The sequence below is a fragment of the Phoca vitulina genome, unplaced genomic scaffold (genome assembly GCF_004348235.1).
Source record: "Phoca vitulina isolate PV1807 unplaced genomic scaffold, GSC_HSeal_1.0 scaffold13, whole genome shotgun sequence".
Classification (NCBI taxonomy): Eukaryota; Metazoa; Chordata; class Mammalia; order Carnivora; family Phocidae; genus Phoca; species Phoca vitulina.
The window spans coordinates 4,698,955-4,725,968 of record NW_022589716.1 but is presented as its reverse complement, the minus strand read 5'-3'; the positions used below and the strand labels follow the sequence as shown (position 1 = coordinate 4,725,968).

General features: G+C 49.4%; 2 protein-coding genes and 1 non-coding gene across 3 annotated transcripts in view; 1 reads left to right on the top strand and 2 right to left on the bottom strand.

Moving 5' to 3' along the window:
• Positions 1 to 5,074, bottom strand: part of SACM1L (SAC1 like phosphatidylinositide phosphatase) — a 59,121-nt gene extending 54,047 nt beyond the window's left edge. Inside the window, exon 1 of the mRNA XM_032412577.1 lies at positions 4,953 to 5,074. Within this exon, the coding sequence (XP_032268468.1) occupies positions 4,953 to 4,984 (32 nt within the window). The 5' untranslated portion in view covers positions 4,985 to 5,074. The remainder of the gene's footprint in view (positions 1 to 4,952) is intronic.
• A 318-nt stretch (positions 5,075 to 5,392) lies between these two features.
• TRNAR-ACG lies at positions 5,393 to 5,465 on the top strand. The gene has a single exon. It is a non-coding gene; the product is annotated as a tRNA-Arg (tRNA).
• A 4,880-nt stretch (positions 5,466 to 10,345) lies between these two features.
• The window catches only part of LIMD1 (LIM domains containing 1), a 66,944-nt gene continuing 50,275 nt past the window's right edge, over positions 10,346 to 27,014 (bottom strand). Inside the window, exons 3-8 of the mRNA XM_032412576.1 lie at positions 23,177 to 23,244; positions 21,412 to 21,474; positions 16,759 to 16,889; positions 15,834 to 15,885; positions 15,320 to 15,388; positions 10,346 to 14,133 (exon numbers count right to left, since the gene is read on the bottom strand). Coding sequence (XP_032268467.1) covers positions 13,996 to 14,133; positions 15,320 to 15,388; positions 15,834 to 15,885; positions 16,759 to 16,889; positions 21,412 to 21,474; positions 23,177 to 23,244 — 521 coding nt within the window. The 3' untranslated portion in view covers positions 10,346 to 13,995. The remainder of the gene's footprint in view (positions 14,134 to 15,319; positions 15,389 to 15,833; positions 15,886 to 16,758; positions 16,890 to 21,411; positions 21,475 to 23,176; positions 23,245 to 27,014) is intronic.

Genomic DNA, 27,014 nt, shown 5'->3' with positions numbered 1-27,014 from the left:
GAAGGGTCGTCCTCTGAGCCCACTACACCTATACCCAGAGGGTGCTCCCACCACCCCTCATCCATCTGCCCTTTGGGTCCCAGGGGTTCCCGCCTCACTGAGCCACTGCTAGGGTACCTTTCTTATAGCCCAGGTTCATACCAGACAACCCAATCCCAGTTGATATTTCCAGGAAGCTAATGCACTTTAATTCCATCTTCTTCCTCAAAACCCTGGGGTCCCACCTACTTCCTATTCTCTGCAGGTGCTAAGAACCATTAGCTCCAAAACCCAGACTCTTTCACAGCACCTAATCTGAAGCTCTAATCCCCAGCAAAATTTTCCAGGGCCCCCAAGCCTTCCAAAGAATGCTGTTCTACCATCCCAGTACACTCCGGTTCTCACTTGGCTTCAGAGTGCCTAAGAACCACCGGGACAGCTAAAGTTAAACATGCAGATTCCCAGGCCCCACCTTGAGAGATTTTTTTTTTTTTTTCACTCAGTAGGCCCCTTGTGAGGCTCTGGAATATGCATTTAAAACAAGCACAGCAAGTGATCTGATGCAGCCCAGCACTAACCTAGACTCTCCAGCCTGAGCCCCCAAGCCAACGAATACCTTGGATATAAACTCTGCGTATCTGTGCCCACATTTATAACCTTCCCTTCCCTCTATCCTTCCTTGCACAGAGATGAGTGAACAAGCTGACTGCTGCGTATACTGGACAGACCACATATGTCTTCATCGCTGTGGGACTCAGTTTACATCTGGTCAGGGTCACGTCACAGCTGTCCCGCTGACCTCACAGCTATGGCAGTCTTTTACAAGGAAAGGTGACTTAACAGAGGGAACAATGCTTCTCCAGAGGCAAGCTGCAGCCTAATTCACTTTCTAAAGGATTTCCTTTCTTACGCCTATTTCAGCTGACCTTTCAAAGGCAGGGGTTCTTTAAATGTTTCCAATAATGGATTTCTGTTGTAATTGTTTGGTAATTTCAAATTTATCATTGTCTGACATTATCTATGCTTTATCCAAGTAACTTAAAAAGAAAAAAGGAGTCACAAAATAGATTATTTAGAACTGCCTGGATGTTTTAAAAGAATTTTAAATTTTGAACATATCAATATTCTGTTTTCCATATTAAAAATCCATATGGACGTGTCAACTATTTTCAAATATAAGGGACTCGCTTCTATACCAGGCACATCCAAGGACTAAGGTGAAAGCAATCTGATAAGAAAAAAAGGCAATTTGAATAATGCAGTGTAATGGAAAGATCTCTGGACTCTGGGCCTGCTGTGTTCCAAGGCCAGTTCTGCCATGGCTCGGCTGTGTGACCTGACTGTGGGGCCAAGGGCAATTACTTCCATCTTCAACAGTGATGGAGGATATACATCAACCTACGACTTCACAGAGGCATTGCAAGACAACCATCTACATGGAATGACTTAAGCTGCTGCTACTTCAAAAGAATACATTCCAAAGTACCCAAGTGTTTCATTTTGAAATGCTGGTGGTATCTCTACACTGGAAAGTTCATTTACTTAGGTGATTCACTGAGAATCTCTCTGCACAGGCTTTATGCTAGGTACTGAGGAGGAGTAGAGAAGAAATCAATGTTAAGGCGTTTTGAATATGTTCCACATATTTGCAACCTAGTGGGAGAAACAAAGCATATGCACCATAATGATTTCATCATTTCTAGGTGGCAAAGTGAGTAGTTCAAACAGTGCTATGGAGGGGCGCCTGGGTGGCTCAGTGGGTTGAGCATCCAACTCTTGATCTCAGCTCAGGTCTTGATCTCAAGGTTGTGAGTTCAAGCACCACACTGGGCTCCACACAGAGCCCATTTAAAATGGAGTGGGGGAGCGTCTGACTCTTGGTTTCGGTTCAGGTCCTGATCTCAGGGTCAGGATATTGAGCCCCACATCAGGCTCCATGCTCAGCACAGAGTCTGCTAAAGTTTCTCTCTCCCTCTGCTCCTCCACCCTCCCCTGCACTCCCATGCATGTGTGCACGGGAGAGGGTGCTCTCTCTCTCAATCTCTCAAATAAATAAATAATTAAAAAAAAAAAAAAAAAGGCAAACAGCGCTATGGATTGATCATTCTACTTCCAGTCTTCTTGTCTGAGATAATACACTGCACATCAATCCTACGAAACAGAATGTGCAAGCCAGATGGACGTCTGGTGTCCAGTCCCTGTGACAGTAGACTCTTCTGGGAGCTCAGTGAAGGGAAAGACGTGGGGAAAAGGCTTCTCAGAGAAAGTGAATCTCTGTAAATCACACTGGGTATCTTATCTACACTCTCTTTCAATCGTAATAATCCTGTGAAGTAGGACCGTTCTCATTTCACAGATGAAAAACGGATTCAGAGATTAAGTAACATGGCCGTGACACAAAGCAGGTAACAAGGTCAGGATGTGAATCTAAGTCTCTTTGTCTGCATCATTCAGCTCTACCATGGGTCCATGATTGTGATTAGCATGTAAAGATGGGGGAGAAGGCATTTTGGTAGAAGGATCAAAATAAAATAAGCCCAAGCTTGAGGCTAAAAGAGGGTGGCCAAGTCGGTGGAAAGGGGAAAAAATGCACTGAGCAATTAGGGGAAATAAGGTTACGGGTTAGCTTAGAAAGAGGCTGGAATCCAGATGACTAAGAAATGTGGGCTCAGTCCTATTGGCAAGATGGAACTGCAGACTGTAAGCAGGAGAGCAGCTGATAAAATCAGGGCAATAATGAGGAAGGTAAACTTCATAGCAGGACAGAGACGGACTGCAAATGGGTGACATAATGTAGAACAAATTACCATTTAACATCCTGGGCGCTTCAATATTGTGACAAACTCAGGAGTAGCTGTAGTTTTGTAATAAATGATCAAACTATCTCTTGTATGGCTCTCTCTTAAAACATCTCTAGGCATGTTTTTAAAAATGGCTATTACGTCCTACTAATTCTTACATGGGTCAGAAACTACTGCCATGTCTAAATGCATCGAAAAAAGAACACCCCTTTGGTCAGAGGCCACATTTAAGAACCTTGAACTGCATACCTCAGAGCGGGAAGGGCCAAAAAGAGAGATTCCAACCCACAAACTTCTTGGTAAGAAAAACAAAACTATAGGAAAGTTGGATCTTCACATATAGATTGGCACTCAAAACTTCTCTCAGGGGAATAAAGTTAAGGACTGACAAATTAGAGACTGACTTTCACATAACCCCAGATTTACTTTCTCACTCAAACTCATAGTCTCCACTTCTACAAAAATCAATACAAAAGCATTATCCCCACTACTTAAGGGCCAAATTCCCTTTCTCTTTCATGGCTATAGAGCTTTTTCTTTTTTAAGGTTTGGACTGATGAACAGTGACTCCTTAGCAACATATAAGCAATCATCAGAATTCTCAAGTTCTCCATCCCGTTCAATCTTTGCCACAGGAAAATTCAACGGCATTTCATAACCTAACGCTGAACTGCATCGAGCCAACGCTCCATATTGCTTAAACACATTTGAGACCTGGTGTAGGATCGTATTAAACCCTTCAGTGACTATCAGATAGTCAACAATAACCTAATTAGCCAGCAGAGCACACGTGACACTGGCCTAGCCAGTACCCTAGTCAAAGACATTATGCTGGATTCATTCACCAACAAGGTGATCACCTTGCAGAGGGAAACTGGGAGAGAATAAGGAAACCTGGCAAGGAAAATGTGGAGGGAAGTGTGCAGCTGGGGCTTTCAAAGAGGATTCCAGTACATGAAAGTGGCAAAGGAGTGGGCTGAGGAAAAAGTAATCATATTTTCTGCAAAACATCTCATGTCAAGTAGATGACCTCACTCCCAATTTTGCACCCAAACTTTAAATTGAACCTTCCAGAAAGTTAAGTGAGTTTGAGGTTCCAGAGAGCATAGGAAGTGCCCAAACCACATTTTGATGTCCTCATATCCCTACGAGGGAAACATGATCCCTCTAAGTCCCAAGGTATTTTAGCTCATTTAGGGAAAGGTAAGCTTCCCCCAAATTACATTTGCTTCTGAGGTCAAGGACATTCTCAGACTAGGACCTTTCAGTCTAGAGGTAAAGTATTAAACCCAAAGTAGAACAAAGTTATTCAGAGACAAGAAAACCAAGGGGCTGATGGTATGCTAAAAGAAATGCACATTTTTATTTAATCAGGACAAGCCAAAAGAACCTACAAATACTTAATTTACAACTCTAACAACCAGAGCCTATTTTCTCAAAGCCTCAAGAACTTGGCTTAACCGAAAAGTCAATCTGCAGTGCCAAAATTCTCAAGAATGGCCTCTGGCTGTCAAGAGGAACTTAACCTGCTTTGTGCTTAAGCTGTATAATATTTAAAAACCAAATAAGTCCTTCAGGATCTCAAGAGTATCGACTGTTCTTTTTTTCTGCCTTAAAGGCTGGTCAGCCAGGCTTTGGTGCCCAGATAAGGTATGTCGATTTGTGTGTGGACTCTAACGCGCTGTTATGGGTCCATTACACAAGAAAAACAAACCAAAAAAAAACCACAACACAACAACAAACTTCTCTTTTCCTCTGCTAAGCAATAAAAATAAATTTAGCCGCCACCTCTCAAACAAAGTGGGTGGGGAGGAGCGCGCCCCGAGTTTGCCGCATCGCAACGCAGACCCCGGCTCGCTGGAAGCCGGTCTGCAGCTTCGCTCTCCCGCCGTAGGCGCTGAGGCCGAGCAGGGCGAAGAAGGCCGGCGACGCTGTCATTCCCGGGCTCCCGGGCCTGTGGCGACTCCGGCTGGGCCTTGGGGCGGCCGCAACCTACAAGCTCCCGGACCGGCCGCGCCGGGAGAGGAGGGCGCGGACTGCCTGGGGCTCCCACACCCGGCCCGCAGCCCCGGGACTCAGGAGCCCGGCCCGAGGCGGGTGGCCCGCACCTGCCGCCCCGCCCGCCGCCCCTCAGGCCCCTTCGCTCAACGGCCTCCGGCCCGCAGGACTCACAGCTTCAGCCGCTCGTAGGTCGTCGCCGCCATCGTGCACCACTAGCTCCTTCTTCCTCTTTCCGCCTGCCCCGCCCCGCGCCGCCACCTCAGCCACCGCGCTACCGTTCACCCAGCTCCGCGGCCGCAGCGCCCGGGTCGTCCCGCCCCTCTCCCCGCCCCACCCGGCCCCCAGCGGACGGGAGGCGGCCGCGGACAAACTTAGTGCGAGCTCTAGAGAGTGCGAAAGAAGCTGTCCGGCGCGCGTATTGGAGCGCGCCGAAGAGCGCCGTGACGTAGACGCTGCGGATTGGCGGAAAGCGTTTACTTGAGAAAGGCGGGGCCGTGGGAGCTGTGGGCGGGAGCCGCGGCGCCGGGGCAGAAACGCTGCGCTGGTGTAGAGAAACCTGTTGAAGCTGCGACAGGGGTGATCTACATCACTGCGAGGGCCGGGCTAGCACAGGGCCAGTGGCGCAATGGATAACGCGTCTGACTACGGATCAGAAGATTCTAGGTTCGACTCCTGGCTGGCTCGAGGCGTACTTTTTGCCCCGTCTGCCTTGATGTTACAGGGTCTCCCTGGAAAGGACTCTGACTAGAGTGTGAAGGTTAAATATCTTGAATTTTACCGCCACTTTGCCTGAAATGTTATCTTTTCAGCTGTGTCTGGCACCCGGAGTTGTGTGAGGTGGTTTGTAAAATTGCAGAGCTTCCTGTGATGATGCAGGCGTCCCGATAGATGGGGTACATACAGGAAGACACCCCTGAAAAGGTGGGCGTTTGGAACGGGGGGACGCGCTATGGCCGGAGGTTGGCCACCTGATGACACCGAAGCGGATTCCAGGCAGCGGGTCTGGCCTTCTTGCCTGGGGCAGGGAGCCCCGTAGTGACGTGAATAGCGGCGCAGCCCGTTTCCCGGGGGACGTCGTGGGCTCCCCCGCAGCCCTGTCCTGGGAGGGCTCCTCGTGCAAAGGCCACCTGGCCCTCAGGTTTCCCTGGGATGCCCTAAAACATGCGTGTTTTTACGGTGAGATCACCCCCAGGTTATCTGGCGTATTAGATTATGCCTGGCTCGAAGACCTCCGAAGTCACGAAACCTCTGCGAAGGAAAGCGGACTCGAACCCTTGGACTGGCCAAGACATCGGACATCGATCAATTAATCTTTCCAATATGACATTCTTTTTCCTCCTTTTCAAAGAAAATTTGTGAAATACAGAAAACTATTTGGGATAAAAATAATGTGAGTTCCCATCCCGAGATCATTGCTATTAATAAATTTTTTTTTCCCTTTTCGATATTTTTGCTTCCAGGCTTTTTAATATGGATATACCTGCCCACGTATTTTTCCAAATTTGGGGTTGTACTAGAAATGTCTTTGTGTTCCCATTTTGTCCCCTTAGCTTTCTGTCTGAGATTTAAGGTCATTAAATATACTTTGAAGCTACCCCACCCAAGAACTAGACAATTTCAAGCATTACCCTCTTGTTGGGAATTTGGGTTCTCAATTTAACACTTTTTAAAGATAATGCTGTGTTGGATTATTTCTGATGTGTCTTATAAATTTCTAGATGTGGAATGATCAGGTGGACATTTTGAGACTTGGAACATATTTTCAAATTGCCCTCCAAAAAAAATAAAACCAACACACTTCCATTAACAGCATCTGTTTTCTTGCTTGCTAACCAACACTGAGTATTATAGGTTGCATTATGATTTCTTTGCAATTTTTATAATAGAAAAACGGAACTTCTTTTTACATATATTACTTGATGTATCTATTCTCTTGATGTATGTGTATTGTTTTTCTTAGGTCTGTTAGATTTTTTAATATATAAAGGATATTAATTCTTTGGCTCTCAAACACAATGCAGTTTTCTCCCAGTTTATCATTTACCTTTTCCTTCAATATTTTTGAACCTAATGTAATTTTCACTACTATATATTCCAATTTGCCAATATTTCACTTTATGGTATCTTCTATGGCATATGTGGTCTTTTCAAAATTTTTTTTGTGTTTGTATTGTTTTTCCCATTTAATCTGTTTGTAATTTATTTTTTGGTCCTCCCAGTGGAAAGATCAACTAAGTCTTAAAGCCTATCACTCTTCTTGAGTGATTAAGGGCTCTAAACTCTTTGCTTGGACTAATTCAATCAATCCCACAACAATCCTATAAAGCAAGTTCAGTTATCTCCATTTTTACATGTGCGGGAACTAAATTTGCTTAAGGTTATTGAGCAATTAAGTGGTGGAGCCTGAGTTAGAACTTGAGTCTGGGCTCTTGACCCCAAAGCCATCCTGGCCTTGAGCTTACTGTGCACCAGAGGGTGACCACGTGAGTGGACTCGGTGATTCCGGATCTGGGCATGAATGACAATCACGTGTGCACCTCAGCCTTCAGTCAGAAGATCTCTAAGTCCTGATGATGCTTCAACTCACCAGCTGTGGGCTCTTGGACATTTCCTCTCCTTTAATAAAATGGGGATATAAGTTGCAGCCTACCTCTTCAGGCTTTAAGAAAAGAATGCTTCTAGTGGAACAGCCACCACCCTGCAGAGAGCTCCTGCCTGGACTCTAAACATGTCACCATGTAGAAGTTCTATTCACAGCAGAACAAAGAGACACAAAGGTTGAACCTTCTTTGCCAGTTGCGTAATACAGGCCAAGGCTTTTATGAACACTCAGTGAGAATGGAAAATGGAAACTAATCCAGGCAGAAACACATTCTTCTGGGGCTTTTCAATGCCTAACGAGCCGAAATCCGGTCTAAGGAGAACAATGTTCAGGACAAGAAATCAGGCAAGGATAAGTAATATGAGTGGACACCTTTAGCCACATTTTTCCTGTAGTGAAATTATGTTACCTATGTGAATACAAATATAATTTTTTTATGAAATCTGCCAAGGGGCTTCCCATGGAAGCAATCCTAGCTGCAGATGAGGTTTGTTGGCACTATACAAATGACCTCTGCAGCCTGCTTTTATGTCCGTGCTTCTAGAGGGGAGTGTGGCTCCCAAATGTAGCTCTTACATATTTTGATCCATTAGTCTGTTGTGGGGTTGCCTTCCTGCCAAGTCTCCAAATTGGGTGCATTTCCTCACTTCCCCTCTATCACCAGCCTGCTTGTGGGCCAGGTCACTCAGGGCCCACAGCCACCTGTCCTTGTGGGCTTGGATCAGTTGGAGGGACGCATGTATAACCAAGTGATGGGAGTGCCTTAGGTAACCAGGGCTTCTCCTAAAAGTGTTACATTTGCAGCGGTCACATACCTGGAACCTTCTTCTGGACCAGACCACTGGCTTATTCCCACCCCTGCCGCAGAGTATGGCCTATTCTGATTTTACACCCAGAATCCAAGGTCCAAATCACTTTCATATATGAAGCACTTCAGTTTTTAACCCAGGGAAAATGTGAACCCCACTTTTAGCAATGCTTGAAGAAAATGCACCTAATAATCCCACCTAAAAAGTTTGTTGGACTCTGTAGTGAGCCGAGTAGTACTCCCCCATCAAGATGTCCATGGTCTAGGGGCGCCTGGGTGGCTCAGTCGTTAAGCGTCTGCCTTCAGCTCAGGTCATGATCCCAGGGTCCTGGTATTGAGCCCCGCATCAGGCTCTCCGCTCCGCGGGAAGCCTGCTTCTCCCTCTCCCACTCCCCCTGCTTCTCCCTCTCCCACTCCCCTTGCTTGTGTTCCCTCTCTCGCTGTGTGTCTCTCTCTGTCAAATAAATAAATAAAATCTTTAAAAAAAAAAAAAAAAAAAAGATGTCCATGGTCTAATCCCCAGAACCCCTGAATAACTTATTCCACAAAGTAAGAGATTTTGCAGATGTGATTAGTTAAGGGTCCGGAGACGAGACGGGGATTATCCAAGACCACACGGGCATGCCTAGAGTAATCACATGAGTCCTTACAAGAAAGCAGCAGGAGGGGAAGAGAGAGGGGAAGTGTGACAACAGACTTCACAGACAGAGCCACAAGCCAAGGGAGTGCGGGTGGCCTCTAGAAGCTGGAAAAGGGCAAAGGACAGATTCTCCCCTAGAGCCTCCAGAAGGAACTTGGCTCTGCTGACACCCTGATTTGAGCTCTAGAAGACCCGTTTCTCCAGAACCATGGGATGTGTGTTGTTTTAAGCCACTAAATTTGGTTATTTGTCCCAGAAGCAATAAGAAACCAAGGGGCGCCTGGGTGGCTCAGTTGGTTAAGCGTCTGCCTCCGGCTCAGGTCATGATCCCAGGGTCCTGGGATCGAGCCCCGCGTCGGGCTCCCTGCTCAGCGGGGGGCCTGCTTCACTCTCTCCCTTTGTCCATAAACTAAAAGATTATAAAGAATATGGCCCCGAGAATAGTACCTAGTACATGGTGAGCACACAATGGAATGTCAGCTGCCACTGTTGTTACTGCTTTAATCAGGGAACTTAAGACCAAAGCAGATTTCCCCACTGCTTCAGCCCCAAATGGCCCAAAGGCCTGAGCTGGCTAGTGTCTGTTCCTGACCGTGCCATTTCGTCCCACGACCAGGTTCAAAGATGTCACACGGATCACCTGAAATTGGCCATGAGGGGAAGATGTACATCATAGAAACCAGCAAACACTGCAAATCAGGGCCTCGTCACCACCTCCCAAAGCTGGGGCAGGCCCAGGCCACCTTTTCCCCTGACTGTGGTCTCATCCCTTGTGGCATCAGGGTCATAGGAAAACTGATTTGTGAAATCAGTATACATGCTCTCTCATCACGTAAAAAGAGGTTTTATTTTCCAGTAAGACACCACCCCCGTCAGTATCCTCATGCTTCGCTTTCCCGGGTCCCTGGCGGCCACAAGAACTAACCTGAAGCCTGAAGCAGCCCCTGGACTGAGCAGTGAAAGGCGAGCCCCCGGACCCCCTCTCCTACCCCAGGGACTCCAAGCACACACTCAGCCCCCCTCATTCTGCAAGCGCCGCCCTCCTGTGCGTGCTGGCCTCAAATCCAGAGGGCCACTCACCTCTGGGATTCTTTGATCAGAAACTCATTAGAAAAAAAAACAACATACACAAAAGGAGACGGAGCGATCATCCCTGCAGCACGACCTCGTGTCTCAATGTTAAGGACCCAGGGGAAGGAACTGCCGATTCTTGGAAAATGATTCTCCGAGGGTCACTCACGTTCCTGCACATCCTGTGAGCTAGACTGCCTTAGTTCCAGACTGTCTTTTCTAGGATGTCTCGGGTGGCAGACACAGAGTCGCTCTCTGGAGCAACACTCAGGCAGGCTTACCCATCATTGTAAGACTGAGGTTCCCTAGGCTCGGGTGTCCTCTTGTCATGCAGCCCACTGTAAGTATGGGCACCTCTTCATGGGACCCTAGAGGGACGACAGCTCAGGGAGTCAGTGTAAATGCTGATTAAAACCTCAAATGCTGATAAAATGCTGATAAAGTGCTCCTGGCTGGTGCTGCATTCACCTGTCCTTTTGTCTCTGACCTAGGAGTCTCATAACTTCCGCCACGTTCCATGAAACCATGACGTGCTACCTTATTAGCTGGCAAGGAGGGTAAAATCTGGGACCTTTTGTAGTTTTGACACCCATGTGTTCCCTTAAGGATCCAGAGCTCTAAGAGAAGACCAAATCCAGTTAGCGAGAAGCACTGTCTGCTTACTTCCACACGCACAGAAGAAAACCCAATAAGCATCATTGTGTTGGAGAGCACTTTAATCGTCTACAAATTGATGCAGTTTATTGGCATGATATTTTGAATAATCTTATAGCAACAGTACAATTCTGAGTAATTCTGTAGTAACAATAGCTGGAAGAATTTATAGTAACAGTACAATTTTGAATAATTTTTATAGGAAAAGAAGAGATACAGAGGAAAATAATTTCCCTGCATGGTGAAATTTTCACACACTATACGGAAATTTCCCACATCTGTCCAGTTCCGGCTCAGAACGATAGCTAATATATTTTACTCATTGTATTCTATTCCTTTTAAGACTGACTTCAAATAACCTGGAAATGAGAACTGATTCCTGGCACGGAGGAGACTACAAAGAACTTGGGTTTCCTGGCAGACAGCGTTGCAACGAGTGCGTCCTGCAACAGGCTGGTGTGGGGTCAAGTCCTGCACAGGTGGCCCCACCTCAGTGGACTTGGCCGAAAGAGGCTCTCACTCAAGCACTGACCACGGAGAAGTGGGAAGTCCTGTTGCCATGTATGGGCAATGACCCAGACAGGGCGTAATGCCCTCCCACGGTGAGAGGTGACCGCGTCACTCTTTCCCCAGCCGCAGGTGGGAGAACATCAGAGAGAGAAGGGCAGGCCAAACCAGGTGATTGGCTTTCCTCAGACCCCCCTGGCAGCTTTTGAATGAATGGTCCTCGCTGGGGGGAGGGAAAAACTATGGGCCAAATGAGGCGGGGGAGGGGGGAGACTGGAGGCTGGCCTTGGGGTCTGCCATCAGACCTTAATTCTCCATGTTTATCTACAGTCCAAGAGCTATCTAGGGAACTCAGGAAGGGCCATCCGCTCTACCTTTTAAAATAAACGAATTCCTCCTGGTCTACCAGGTCCTTGTGTCTCCTTTCTAGGTGCCTATAAATACAACCCCATTACAATTCTGTCTGGCTAACAGCTTACAGAATGTCTAAGATACCACGCAGGTGACCCATCTCCCTCGTGGCTTTAGCGCCAGAGCCTGAGAAACAGAACTGGCGCGAGATTCCTACAACTCGCCGCCCCGATTTCTCGGGCTTCTGGAAAGTCTCTTATTGTTCTTTCCTCAACAGTAGAAAACACCGTATTTGCAGATTATCTGAATCACCTCCATCAAGGCCACTTAAAACATATCATTTAAAAAATTAATCACAGATTTTTTAAAAAACTAGTTGCCCAATTTGCAAACAAATCCCTGTTTCTGACAGTTGCTCTCGGGCAATTTTCTGCACTTTTGCTGGACTCGCAAGGGCACCAAGGTGGGTCAGCAAGGCCAGAAACGTTCCTAGGTTGGCAAAGCCAAGTGAAGACACCCCCCCCACCCCGTCCCGGCCAGCCTTGCCAGAGCCGAGCTGGGGACTCTGGGAAGAGAGGGGTTCAGCCCCAGGGTTCACTCCCCCGGCCGCACGTATCCACGGGCTTCTGGAGGCTCGGCCTGTGCCACGGAATCGACAAAAGCCCACAGCCTGGGCTGAAGTGACATCTGGCCGTCTAACACAGTGAATGTAAGAACAGGAGACAACTCTCGGGGCCAATCCTGTGCATCTTAGAGCAGCTGCTACCCAATGAATCAAAGCGCGGCCTCGAGTTGGGAGGTGGGCCCACTGACAAGTCTGCGAGTCCCACGTGCCTTGGGCCCCCCCCCCCCCGCCCGCCCTCTGTGGCCCCCCGCTGCCCTGCGGGTGAGGTGACGAGGTGGACAGCAGACGCCGGTGCCATACTCCCAGGCCGGCCCCTGCCCTCCGGCGGGCCCTCCCCACGGGCTGAGAGGGCAAATGCCAGCCAGCCTTCTTTTTTATTTTTCTGTTACACCATCTTTTCATTGGAATACCAGGGATACGGACGTCCGGCCTCGGGAGCGTGTGACAGGCTGGGCCAACCGTGCTTCCTGAGTGCACAGGCGGCCTTGAACTCCGGCCGGTGCGTGGCCCTCCCACCCCGGGGGGACCTGCCTGATGAACTGCATCAGGGCAGTAACACCCACGTGCCCTCTGCCCCACTGGCAGCCCGTGCCCGGAGCGGCTGCTGTCTGGCCCGCGTGGACGCAGAGACTCCGCACGCCCCGACGGAGGCCTGGGAGGTCAGTGCAATGGCCAAGTGCCTCATCTGCGGTTTGGCGAAGCTCTTATCTGTGAGGTATTTTGTGTGTGTGGAAGACTGAGAACGGGGGGAGACGATTAAAAACAAGAAGAAAACCCAGACAAGAGCAGTGTACCTTATACGGGTCTCTTCCCACGTCACTGCCTGTGCCCAGAATTGGGTGAGGGAGAGCCGTGCGAGGTGAACACACTCATCTATCCGGAGGCACCCCCTCCTGTGCTGCTTAGAGATCACACACACACACACACACACACACACACACACACACACACACTCTCTCTCCCCCGTGGAGAAGGGGGCTAGCTCTCAGCAGGTGGGCAGGACGGCCCAAACCCGGTGGTTCATTAAAGAAACTAAAACAGGCACAGAGATGTCCTCACGTGGGATCCTGAGACTTGCCTTTGTGGGAGCGACTCCGGAGTCGCGGACTCTCGAGAGCTCCAGAGAGAAACAGTGTAAACAGCTGGGCAAAGGAGGCCTGGGGCCTGCACCAAGCCCTCGGCCCAAAGCACACTTTGCTGGAACAGGGCAAATCTCCATCGGGCTCCCAGCTGCCGTTAAGGGAGTGAAGATTTGCAGGGGCACACAAAACGCGGTCAGTGTACCAGGAGGAAACCCTGCCTGGCTCACTCATTTCAAAACTTGGCTCTGGTTTAGCAAGCAAATTCTTCCTAAGATAGCACCCGCGAGAGCTTCCCTCTTGCCATAATGCAATGAAAATGTGCAGCCATTCGACAGAAGAACTGAGTCTCTGGGGTGGCAGGAAGTCTTAAATAATGCTGTGTGTGTGTGTGTGTGCACGCACGTGTCTGGATGCAGTCTTAAATCATGTTGTGTACGTGCATGTGGTGGGGGGGGATAGCGTCTGGATGTGGGGATTTTCCCAAGGGACAGGAGAGGGCTGCATGGATCGGCAGCTGAGATCTGTCTTCAGAGGATATTGTGAAACACGCTCACTGCGACCCTTTCCATCCGAGAGGGGCTGGAGAGTGCCTTCGGCTGCACGGATGCGATCCCCTGTCACATGCCACACGCGGCTGGAGTGTCTTCCTGAGTAATGTGACAGGGCGTGGCGGTGCAGAAAGGCACTTGGAAAATACACATGCCACACAGGTAGGGCTCAGCTCCCTGGTTCAAGGAAAGGCACCCCAGGCGTATATGCAGAAACTTACCTGCCTAACCCCTCTCCCCCCGACCCCGGCTCCACCCCGGGGGCCGCTGGAACTAACAGGCAGATGTCTTGTCATCTCCCACGGGAGGCCTGGGAGCAGCTCCAGCTAGAAGCGGTGCTGGTGAAGAGCTGCAGACGAGGGGCTTTGCTCCAGTCTCTTGACATGGCAGGAGTGACAGAACAGGTGGTCCTCCAGGGGATAGCAGCGGTGACCGTCTTCATCATTGAGCTCCAGACCGCAGTCCTAGGGGGAGGCAAAAAGGCCCAGTGGTAGCAGGACAGCACAGAAAGGACTGCAAGACTGACCCAAAGGCCGACGTCCCGGGGACCAGCAGAGCGGGCTGTGCGGGCAGCGAATGCCAGCGCGGAACCGGGCAGTCCTGCCGAGTGAAAGCATGACACGCCCCCAACGCGCACTTGAACCGGGGCTGGTCAGAACGGAAATGGGACGTCGGTGGATACCTACGCTGTACCTCCAAGACTTAGGGCAAACAATGAATATAAGACCGTTCATGAGAGATCCCTCATACTGGTTACACATATTGAAGGAACACTGGATACACGGGTTGAATAAAATATTAAAAGAATGAATCCCATCTGTTTCGCTTTATTTTTTTAATGTGACTACTAGAAAACAAAATGACACCCGTGACTTGGACCCGTGGCTCTCAGGTTTCTATGGGCCAGCGCTGGCCTGAATGCAGAGCGCAGACTGTAATGAGCAGATGGCCCCTTGCTCTCCGGTGCCTGGTGCTAGCAGTGAGCTCCCCACCTCGCCCCCACCCCTCTCCCATTCACCCCACCCACAGCGTCACGAAATAAATCTACTGTCCTTCCTTGGGCGAATCCACTTAATTCTGGCTGAAACCCCACGGACACTTAAAGTGTGCGCAACCTTCACGAGGGGCAGGGAGGGGTGACCCCGGGCCTGCCTGACAGCCATGGGGCGCCCGCCCGGGTGTGACACAAGGTAAAGAAGGGGCAGATGGGCCCCCATCCACCTTCACACCACCCATGCCTGTTTCCAAGGAAGGGCGGATTTCTTCATGATTTCCAGGGGTCAGCTCAGAAAGGGGTTCTTGGCAGATAGAACAGCCTATAAGCTGGAGGGGAGGGTGTCTGTTCCCCAGATCACACAGCTGCCTATGTGGCATGTGAAACCCGTGGTCCCCGTGAGCCACCCACTCTGTGGCCTCAGGGAGCCAACTGCAATGGTTTCAGGACTTGGCAGTTAACCAACGTGGAGGAAACAGCAATGATCTTTACGTCCCAAACATGTGCGTGTCCTCCAACCTCCCCTACAAGGCAGGCTTCACCCCTTGACCTGGAGGGCAGCCCTTGACCACACCTTGCTGACCATCTCAGGCCCCAGTCAACCCAGGGATGCTCTTCTCTTGTACTTTCGGGCATCTGGGCAGGGAGGGGCCTACCTCACAGTGGTAGCACTCCACATGGTAGTCTCTGTCCATGGACACGACACGGATGGTCTCATCTGAGCCCTGGACGGAATGAAAGGAAGAACAAGAGGCCAGCTGGGGGACCCAACTTTTAACTGATGAGAGAGGAAGGAGGAGGGACAGCAATTCTACCTTCTGGAATGTCAGAGTCAACACTGAAAAAAACCACCTACGTGGAGAGTGATTTTAAAAAAAAAAAAATGAATGAAAGGCAAGATTTCTGCTCATCTTCTAATCTGGGAGTCACTATCAAGTCAGGGAGTTTGACCCGATTATAGGGACGAATAGGGCACACGAAGGGCAATGGGCTGGGGAAGCCAGCCAAGAAGAAAGGGGCTTCTTGGTGAGGACACTATTAAGGTCAGAGGTGAGATTTCAGAAGGATTTTGTCAAAGGCGTAAGGACAAGACACAGATCTTGTAGATGATCCCAGGGAGATATTCGTGTCATGGAAGACGCCAGGAACAGGCCTGAAAAAGCTTCTTACCTCAGGTGGAAGGATGGGAAGCCCACAGGCTGCACACTTGGGGGCCAGCACCCTGCCGGGAGAAGCAAAGAGGCAATAAAATGCGTATTGTGCTGTTTCTAGGAGGCAGGTCCTGGAGCCCACACTGAGCCTTCCTCACGGCTGGCCTCCCACCCATCCCTCTTCAAGTGAACCCCGCCCCCCCGCCCCCCCACCCCCCACCCCCAGCCCTCGAATCAAGACAGCCTGGCTTGGGGCACCTGGGTGGTTCAGTCAGTGAAGCATCTGCCTGTGGCTCAGGTCGTGATCTTGGGGTCCCGGGATCGAGCCCCGCATCGGGCTCCCTGCTCAGTGGGGAATCTGCTTCTCCCTCTCCCGCTCCCCCTGCTTGCGTGCGCGCACTCTCTCTCTCTCAAATAAATAAAATCTTTATTAAAAAAAAAAAAAAGACAGTCTGGCTCATTCTCTGGGAGGTGTTTTAGTAGCACTTCGAGATTATTCCCCAGTGGTAACAGGCCTAGCTGGACCCTCTCACTCGACTAGGGATAGAGACCAACCTGTTCACTCCCCTCATGGTGCCCAGCACAGGCCCGGGCAGACCGAGGGTGGTGGCGACCAGCCCTGAGTCGCTGCCTTGTGAAGTCAGGTCAAGCTGGAGCCACTGGGCTTGGCAGAGGCTTCCTGAGGCCTAACCGGGATCTGATTATAGGGATTTGGGTTCTGATTTTCCAGGAAACATGATTCTGTTACCAGTTCCTATCTGCACTGGAGTCAGCTGACTTTCCGAGGCCCCTGCTACACCCTTTAAACCACGACGCCTTTGCCGGACTGTGGACTCAGGGTTCAAGCAGAGCCTGCGGGTGCACCTCAGCGGGTGTCTCTCCTTCGCTCGGCGAGATCAGTGTGGCTCGGGCCTGCAGCCCCTCTGCACCCCACCCCTCCTTACTTGTGGTAATCTCGGACACAGTAGATCTTGTTCTCGGAGTCCACGGTGAAGGGCACCCCGTCCAAACACTCGTTGCAGATGACACAGCGGAAGCAGCCGGGGTGGTAGGACTTCCCGAGGGCCTGCAGGATCTGGAGGCAGAAAGGAAGAGGCCGGGACTCAGCGGGGATTATGGGGACGGGTTGGACGGTGGAAAGGAGAGGAGCACATCAAGCCGAGGGTCCCTCTGCGATCACATCGCACAGCACACACTCATCGGAGTTTCGCTTGGACCAAGGTCAAGAGAGGACGGGGTGGGAAAGGCAAATCAAGGTAAATGTATCAACAGGAGGGAGCCAAACAGGATCCTTCTCCTGGGCATAACCCTCCTGAGGAGAATCTGGAGGACTCTTTTGCAGTTCTTTGCAGGAAATGATGTGAAGCAGGCAGGGCCACGCCAGGCTTTGTCCCAGATTTAGGAAGCAGCTGGTCCACGGAAGGATCAAAGTTAATTCCAAATGGAAATGGCAGAGCTCAGAAAACCTCGTAAGTTCTGCCTCCCAGGTGCCTCCTCCTAAGCAGCTTTCACTCCGAGGCATGATAATCCAGAAGCTATGACTCAACCGCTGATCATTCCAAATCCAAGCATAAGCAAAGCTTCTTTGTTGCTGTTGTTGTTGTTGTTTTTTTTAAGATTTATTTATTTGAGAGAGAGAGAGAGAGAAAGACCGCATGCACTAGCACAGGGGGAGGGGCAGAGGGAGAGAATCCCCAAGCGCACTCCCTGCCAAGTGCAGAGCCCGATGTAGGGCTCAATCCCAGGACCCCAAGATCATGACCTGAACAGAAATCGGGAGTAGGACGCTTAACCAACTAAGTCACTCAGGCGCCCTATTGCTATTGTTTTAAAACACAAAGTAGAGAAAGTCCCATAAACCTTCTTCCTCTTAGTGTCATTTGATCTCGTTGTGATGCCTGGAGAGGTAAGAAGCTGTCCTGGAACCAGGACAGAGCCCACACATGCAGGGCAGGAGAGAGAAGACGTGCGAAAAATATCCTTGGTGACGTCAGCAAGTGACCAAATTACCTCCCTGCAGAACTGCCTACCTCCAACCCCCTTGCTCGGTGACATCAAACTGTTTTCCTATTAAGTCAGTGCATCTCAAAGTGTGGTCCCTGGAGCCACAGGACCAGCATCACCTGGAGGCTTGCTAAAAAATGTACATTCTCAGGGCCCATCCCAGATCTCCAGAATCAGAAGCGCTAGGGTCAAGCCCAGCGGTTGGTGTTTTCGAAATATGATTCCAATGCATGCTAAAATCGAAGAACCACTGGTTTGAGTTTGTGCCGGTGTGTGTGACACCTGCAGGAAAGGTGTGGGCCTGCCAGTGCCCAAGACCTGCTTCCCCCCAAGGCCAACGCCACACCTCACATGCTGCAGCCACAGAGGTAAGCTGGAGGCTTCGTGCGCTCTCCCTTCTTCCTCTGAAGGCTCAGCTCTCTAGCTTCCTCGTTCCCTCTGGTGCGTCACTAACCTTTGAGGCCCCTCTCGACCTGCGGGAAGCTGCCAGAATAGGACACACAACAGGCTGGGCTTCCAAAGTCCACTTGGCAATGGGGACCTCAGAATGCATTTTGCTCCCTGGCTAACACTGTCTTGGCGGAAGAGACCCTTAAATGAACTTCACCCACAATGTGCCTGAAGTGTGGCAGGACACAGATGCCTTTTGCTGCATGCTGACTCGCTATGATAATTCTTTTTAATGTGGGGGAAATGCCCAGTTTCAACCTGCACGCTCAGAGCATTCCCCTCTACTAACCAGGGAGGTGAGGGGGACAAGGACAATTTATACAAAGAACTGGACAACTGGTTGCTTCTCTTAAAGAACCAAGAATGGTGTCAGAAGGAATCTTTTCTGGCATTATAAAAATTCTTGGCAGCAGTTAAGGGTTCTGTCTTTAAAAGTGGGTGTCACGGGCGCCTGGGTGGCTCAGCTGGTTAAGCGACTGCCTTCGGCTCAGGTCATGATCCTGGAGTCCCGGGATCGAGTCCCACATCGGGCTCCCTGCTCAGCAGGGAGTCTGCTTCTCCCTCTGACCCGCCTCCCTCTCATGTTCTCTGTCTCTCATTCTCTCTCTCGCAAATAAATAAAATCTTAAAAAAAAAAAAAAAATTTTTTTTAAAGTGGGTGTCACTACCAGACAGACATTGCTAAAAGTTTTCAAGTCCTAGAGAAGACCTGCAAGGACCCAGGTTCAACTTGGCATTATTCTCGTGGGGTAGAGATGGTCTCCAAAGCTTCATTACTTCCCTTCCTGCATGCAAGGCTGGTCCTCACTTCAAGAAGTGGAGGAGAGTACCCCCCCTCACCACCCCGCCGTGTATTGAGAGCGGCCTTGTGATGTTCTGTGAGCAACAGAATGAGGAAGAAATGATGTGGAGAGATTTCGGAGTCAAGGACTTAAGAAGCCTGGCAGCTTCCCTCCCTCCTTTGCTGTAGGAAGTCCAAGCTAGACGACTGAATGAGGTCAGCGGCCACAGGGGAGAGGCCATCTTGGGCACTCAACTGGGATACCAGCTGAGCACCAGTGCATAAGTGACCCCAGGCAATGCCACATTGAGCAGAAGAACCATCCCGCTGAGCCCTGACTAATGGAGTTCTATGAATCACGAGGCCCTAAGAAGGCTTAGGATACCTGGAAATAAAAAATAGTGTATAATCATGCTCATACATTTGGACACCGTTGACCTCATATGCAGTGGGTTTGTCAGAAGGACTCTAAAATTGAGGACCAATTCCGCCCAAGAATCGGATGCCTGTGGAGTCTGGCTGGCGTCTGTGGAAGGTAGGGGTGAGGGTGTGTGGCTCCTGCCGGCCTCCCCTGTGGGAATGGAGGGAGGGCCATGCTCCCAGGGAGGTCTTGGCTACAACGAGGACCCGGCCCTCTCAGGGCTAAGCTCCGCTGTGGTGTGTCCGAGCCTGGGCAACAGCAGGTTCTCCTCATGAACAGGGCAGGCTTCACAGCAGCTTTATTCCTAAATAGCCTCAAACTGGAAACCACCCAAAACCCCATCAGCAGAGCAACAGATACACAAGCTGCTATATCCATACAATGGAATTCTACCTAGCAACGAAAATAAATGAACTGCTGACACAGGCAACAACATGGATGAACCTCAAGAACATTTTCTAGGGGCGCCTGGGTGGCTCAGTCGGTTAAGCGTCCGACTCTTGATTTTGGCTCAGGTCATGATCTCAGGGTCGTGAGATCGAGCCCCACTTCGCTGGGCATGGAGCCTGCTTAAGATTCTCTCCCTCTCCCACTGCCCCTGCTGCCCCCCAAAAACAACAACAAAGGGGCCCCTGGGTGGCTCAGTCAGTTAAGCATCTGCCTTCGGCTCAGGTCATGATCCCAGGGTCCTGGGATTGAACCCCGCATCAGGCTTCCTGCTCAGTGGGGAGCCTGCTTCTTCCTCTTCCTCTGCCACTCCCCCTGCTTGTGTTTGCCCTCTCTCTTTCTCTCTCTACCAAATATATAAAATATTTAACCAACAACAACAACAACAAACATTTTCTAAGTGAGAAAAGGCAGACCCAAAGGACTCTATACTGTGTAATTCCATTTATATGAAGTTCCAGGACCAGCAAAACAAATCTGGGGCAACAGAGCTCAGAATAGAGGGTACCTTTGGAGGAGGGTTTCTGGACTGGGAGGAAGACAAGAAGGAAGTTTCTGGGGTGTGGGATGTGGGAAACATCCACACTTTGACCTGGGTGGGGTCAGGTATGTGCATATGCAAAACTTTATTCACCTGTATGCTTAAGATGTATACCCTTTACTCTAGGAGTTGTTTCTCAATAAGAGAGGTAAAAGAAAAAAAAATAGCAATGATTAGCAATTCCCTTCTCCAGAATGGAATTAATGGGTCAGCTTAGAGAGGGATTTACCTCTTTCCGACTAAAAGAATATTGTATAATAATTTTCTTTAACCAGCATATTAAAGAAATTCTTAAGGCCTGATCTCCAATGGTGAACAGTTTGATCCCTGAGACAGACTAAGTATTCTGCATTTGTTAACCTCACAACCTTACCCTATAAGGAGGCCAGGAAAGAAAAACTGTCCCCACTGAAGAGATAAAGATACTGAGGCCCAAGACAAGCTCAGAGAGCCAGTGGCTGAGTGAAGAACAGAATGTATAAAACTTGCTTCTTGTTCTGCTGTCTCAGAACTAATGACAGGCCCCCAAAACTCATCTTAGGAACAGATAGAGCCAGGCAGAACATGAAGCACAAACAACTGTGTTTATCCAACTTTCTGTACCCAACTCCAAGGGAGATGAAGTTTGGCATTTGGCATCTCACCCGGGACACCACAAGGATCACAGAAAATCAGAGGGAGGCCGGTGTGATCCAAACAGCCCAGAGAAAAGAGCATCATCAGAAACACAACACTGTGGTGGACTACATGATTAAGGATGCTAATACCAGTAAAAGCCAACAACGTGGCTTCTTGTAGAGCAAGCAGCTGCCTTACACAGGTCTTCTCTTAACAAAACCAGATGCAACCATAAATCAAGGTAGGAAACACAGTTTTCAACTGTTAGTTTCTTTTTTCTGTGAATGCCTCCCCCTCCCACCGTGCCATCATCTTGTTCCACTGACCCTACTCACCATGTCCATGATCAGATGTCCACAAAGAAAACACCTGTCAGCAGACTGCTGGAACCCAGAGTACTGCAGAGGAAGCAGAAAAGAAAGTTAAAGCCAGGCAAGACAGATGACCCAGCAACCCCTTGCCCACCAGTCACGAGGATGACAAGGAACTTCTCAGAAAGATGTGTCACTCTATACAGGAATCTGTCGTTTCCCAGAGGACAACAACAGTTGTGTGATGAATCATGGCATATCTTCTGCCACAAAGCCATTACAAATACCAATACCACTCACCCTAACAACAGCTGCATCTGGGCATCCACAACATGCCAGGCTCTGTGTAAGAGGCTGTACATAGACAGGCTTTAATCTCTAAGCCAGTGGTTCTCAAAGAGGAGCTCCCTGACATCACCTGGGAACTTGTAAGAAATGCAAATTCTTGGGCTCCACCCCAGACCTACTGAATTAGAAACTCTGGGAGGGGACCTGGTAACATGTATGTCTTCACAAGTCCATCAGGGGAGTCTGATGCAGGCTGTATTACTTAAAACAATTCTTTTTTTTTTTTTTAAGACGTTATTTTATTTTATTTTTTGAGAGAGAGAGAGAGAGGGAGCACAAGTAGGGGTAGGAGCAGAGGGAGAGGGACAAGCAGACTCCCGCTGAGCAAGGAACCCGATGGAAGGGCTCGATCCCAGGACCCTGGGATCACGACCTGAGCCAAAGGCAGATGCTTAACCGACTGAGCCACCCAGGCGCCCCTCCTTAAAACAATTCTTAAAACAAGGTATATATCATACCATTCCTCAGATGAAAACAAGGGAAACTCAGAGAGGATTAAATGACTTTCACAAGGTCACACAGCCTACAAGGGGTAAGGACAGGATTCCGTCTGCTTCCTGCTCGGCCGGGGGAGCCCAGGTGTGGCGGCCCCACAGAGGAGGGGCGCTCGGTGCCGGGGAGGGGGACAAGGTCGTCGGGTATCCGGGCAAAGAAAGGGTGAAGACACCCCAGCCAGGGGAAACGGCACAGGCCGAGGCACAAAGGCTTGAGGCTGTGCAGGGGCGCGAGGCAGGCTCCGGAACACGGCTTCTGCGCATGCTTTGAACCCTAGACACGTGGGGCCTGGGTGAGCTGGGTTGACACACAGGTAGCGTGGCAGCTAAGCTGGCCCAGGGAGGCTGTGGTGGCACAAGGATCAGTGCTCAGCCACATTCTGGGAGAGGTGGGAAGGAGGAGGGGTCCACACTTCTCAGGTAACATGAGGCTTCTGCTTCAGACAAGCGGCCTGGGAAGGGCTGGGGGCCAGCCCAGGGCACCGTCCAATGGCCAGGGAGATGTCAGCAGCGGGCCTGAGGGGTGCTGACGGGGGCCGCAGCTCAGGCCTGGGGGTCACTGGTACGCAGCCGGACTCTGGAAGCACGACAGAGGCTGGATGCCCACGGAGAGCAGCCGGGATTGGAAGGAACGAAGGCCTGAACCCCAGTCCCGAGGTTTAAGAGGGAGGTGGGGCAGGCAGAAACGGGCAGAACACAAGAGGACAGGCCCAGTGGCCCTCAAGTCCCTTCCAAGCACAAAGCTCTGCGGTTTGTCATTTGCTTCGGGAACAAGGGCCACCCGGTGCATCTACAGAAGGAAAGTGCGGACCCCCTTCTCTGGCCGCACTCAGCTCCCCGCCCGCGCCGGGGATCACGGAGAGAAGCCACAGTCTTTGGCCCCACAGGCCCCTGCCCCTGACTCTGGTCAGGACTGCAGGCAGGGGAGGTTTGGGTAACAAACTCACCAGGAAGTCTTCCTCACAAAACACTTTGCCGTTGACAAAATAAAAGGCTTTTCCCCTCAGCTTCCGGCCTAAGGAAAAAACACAAAGGCAGGGTGAAGAGGAGATGTTGTAGGCAGTGAAAAAAGGAGAAAAGGCAGGCAAAGTATGTGTAAACAGAAACAAGCATGCTAAAAATGCCAACTGTCACTAGGGTGTGTGATTACGGAAAGCTGCTGGTGGCGCCTGGCGATGGGCAGGCAGAGGCCGGGAGGCCAGGCCCCTGGCGGGTGCTGTGTAGCCGGGGACACCAGTATGGCCTTGGGAATCATCCTACGCCCACTTCTCCCGCTTCCTCTCCGCTGAGAAAGAAGCCAGCGAGACATCTGGTGAGGGGATGGCAGAGGCACCCTCGGGGGGGGGGGGGTACAGGGCAACAGTCTGTTGTGAAGCTGTTTCCCACAGGTGTTTGGGATGTTACCTTTGACCTGTTCTCCAGGGGACACTGGTGACAGCCTATCAGGAAAGTCCTATAAATTGGTCAACTTTATTTTTCTTATTTTCGTGTCTCTTTTCATCTCGACTATATAGAAACTACACATTGTTGGACGGATAATGATTTTTCTTGTTTTCTCCTGATCTAAATGGGGTGAGGAAGGGTGGGGAAAAATTCAAAGCACCCCGGCTGCTTAGGTGTAACTTCAGTTTCCATAAAGCTGGGACACTGACAAGAACAGCATACTTTATCAATGCCCTTGATCCCTTATGAAAAAATACAGAGGGTCTCATGTTCAAGGTTAAGCAGGAGCATCTTTGTAGGAGACCCTGGGTCCATGACCCCACAGCATTCCCAGATCTGAGAACACTTCTAGCACCAGGCACAACACATACGCAATGGACCGTGGAAGTTTCCAAAACTGAATGAATTCTGAACTCTAGTGGAATCACTAGACCCTTGGAGCCAGCGTCCACGACATGAAACCAAACTCACCAATGTCGCAAACGCTACCAGTGCTCAAGACAGAGAAACCCCCTTGATAAACACGGAGTGCCTCGCCTGGGACCCCCCCCCCCCCAGAGTAGCCAAAGAGCACAAGGCGACAGAGAAAAGCCTGGTGACATAGACCTGCTGGAGCTTAGAGAGGGCCTGGAAAGTATCGAGGCAGAGGAAAAGCCACCAAAAAAGGGAAAGAAGTTTAACTACAAAAGCAAAAAGCTCCAGAGGGATTAAAGACCTCCGTGAAAAACAAAAGTTATCCTAAGAAAATGCGAGCAGGTGTCTTTGACTTGGGCATGGCAAAGGATTTCTCTGTTGAGGTATAAAAGGCACACCTTGTAAAGGTAAAGGCTGGTCAATAGGAAATCAAAAATCCAAACTTCTGCTCAACCTAAAACAACATATACAAAGTTCAAAAGACAAAGCTGTTGAAAAGCCAAGCTGCTCTGAGCAGGGAGACAGAAAGAGCGGGTCAGGGGCGGCAGACTGGAGGCCGTATGGAGAGAACAAGGAGAAGGAGTAGGCAGAGGCGTGGAAGGACGATGGCTCTAGGGCTGACTGTCCACGGTCCTGCCCCTGCACCCCCTCCCCAGGAAGGCCCCGCCCTTCTCCTGGCCAGCCCAGACCCTTCTTGGTGTCCTGCTTGTTGCTGCAAGACCCACGGCTGTCTCTGTGTCTCCCCAACCCTCTGATCGGTTCCTTTAGAACTTTTTAATACTCTGAATATATACTGCACTCCTTGAGGATAGAATGTGACCTCACCTCCGTCTCCTAGGAGGAAGGCTCACCAGTGGTCTAACTGAAGAAATAAAGGGAAAGGCTGACCAGGGACCAGAAGATGGCTACAATACATATAACAAGGCAGTAGCATCTAAAACATAAAGAACACCAACCACCCATCCGACAAAGATAAAGTGAGCAAAGGATAAGAAGCTGAGAATGCAAAGAGAAAATCTGTTAAACTTGAGGCAGTAACCACTTTAAAAGATGTTCAACCCCACCAGGAATCAGGACATGCAAATTAAAACCACAAGGAGATGCTATCTCGTTCCTGGGTGGGCTAAAATCACTAAGCCTGACAGTACCGTGTCTTGGTGAAGGTGTGGGACAAGGAAGAGGAAGTCTTTCCGGCTGCTGGTAGGAGTGTCAGTTGGCATGAGCACCCGGGGAAGAATTTGGCAAGAGCCCAGAGAGCTGAAAATCCACATGACCCACCACGTACTCCTACGGATGCCCTTTGAGAGAGGATCTCCTAACGTGCAGAAGGAGAAGCACGTACAGGCGTTCACTGCAGCATTGCAAAGAAAACCTAGATACCCAGAAGCATCTTCAGTGCTCTTCAATATAGAAAAAATTGATAAATACATTGAAGAAGAATTTGGAGTCATAGTCAATGGATGCAATAGTACACAGCAGTCAAAATGCATGAACTAGATTTGTATATATCATTATGAATTGAACTGAACACACTGCTGTGCAAATAAGGAGAATTGCTCAATGATATATATGAGTTATGTGTAGTATCTATGTAAGTTAAAGCATGAATGAACACATATGCACACACAAACTAGTACCGTATATTGTTTATGATACTTGTATATGTGATAACACAAGAAAAACTGGGACTGGAAGGATCCATACGCTCAATCCATGACAGCAGCTGTCCTGGGGAAGGGGGAAATGGAATATGGGAAGGGGAACCAGGACGATTCCAATTTATCTGTAATATTCTACTTCCTTTATCAGAAATAAGTCAAAAGGACAATGTATAAATGTCCGTGCATTCTGGGTGGCAGGTAAACAAGGGTTATTTCCTACTGTACTTTGCTGTAGTTTGAAACTATACACAAAAACACACACACATTCTATAGGTGAAATACTATAAACCAAAGGCAAATGCCAAACCAGAGAAAACATCTGCACTACAGGACAAAAAACAACTTAACCTACCCCAATATGCAAATAACTCAATTAGCAGTCTGATATAGAAAAACAGGCAAAGAGGGGCGCCTGGGGGGATCAGTCAGTTAAGCATCTATCTCCGGCTCAGGTCATGATCCCAGGGTCCTGGGACTGAGCCCCGCATCGAGCCCCATGTCCAGCTCCCTGCTCAGTGGGTAGTCCGCTTGTCCCTCTCCTTCTGCCCCTCCTTCCCCCTGCTCGTGCTCACTCTCTCTTTCAAATAAATAAATAAAATCTTAAAAAAAAGAAAAAGAAAAATAGGCAAAGAATGGGGAAAACAAAACAAATGATAAAGTATGAATGAGCAACAAACAGAAAAATTTTAACTTCTCTCATGATTAAAAAAATTGCAAATTAAAATAATATACCATCCTCTGTCAGACTGGCAAAGGTGAAAAATACCACTGAGTGTTAGTAATCACACTGAAGACACTCTTCAGTCTGTGAGGGATAGTAGAAATTGGAACAAGCTTATAAGAGAAAATTTGGTATCAAATATCAATGGGATTTAGAAAATTCAGATTATTTTGACTCAAAAATTCTACTGCAAGAATTTATCCTAAGGAAATAATCAGAGTTGGACTTGTTTAAAGGATCTTCATCTCAACATTACTTAACACAGCTGAGGGGCACCTGGGTGGCTCAGTTGGTTAAGCATCAGACTCTTGAATTCGGCTCAGGTCACGATCTCAGGGTCATGAGATCGAGCCCCATGTCAGGCTCCACACTCAACGGGGGGTCTGCTCGAGATTCTCTCTTTCCCTCTCCCTCTGCCCCTCCCTCTGCTTGTGTGTGCACACCCTCTCTAAATAAAATCTTTAAAAAACATTAAAAAAATTAAAAAATAAAATAGCTTTAAAATGAGCATTAAGCAAATATCTAATTCCTATTAAGTAAATGATA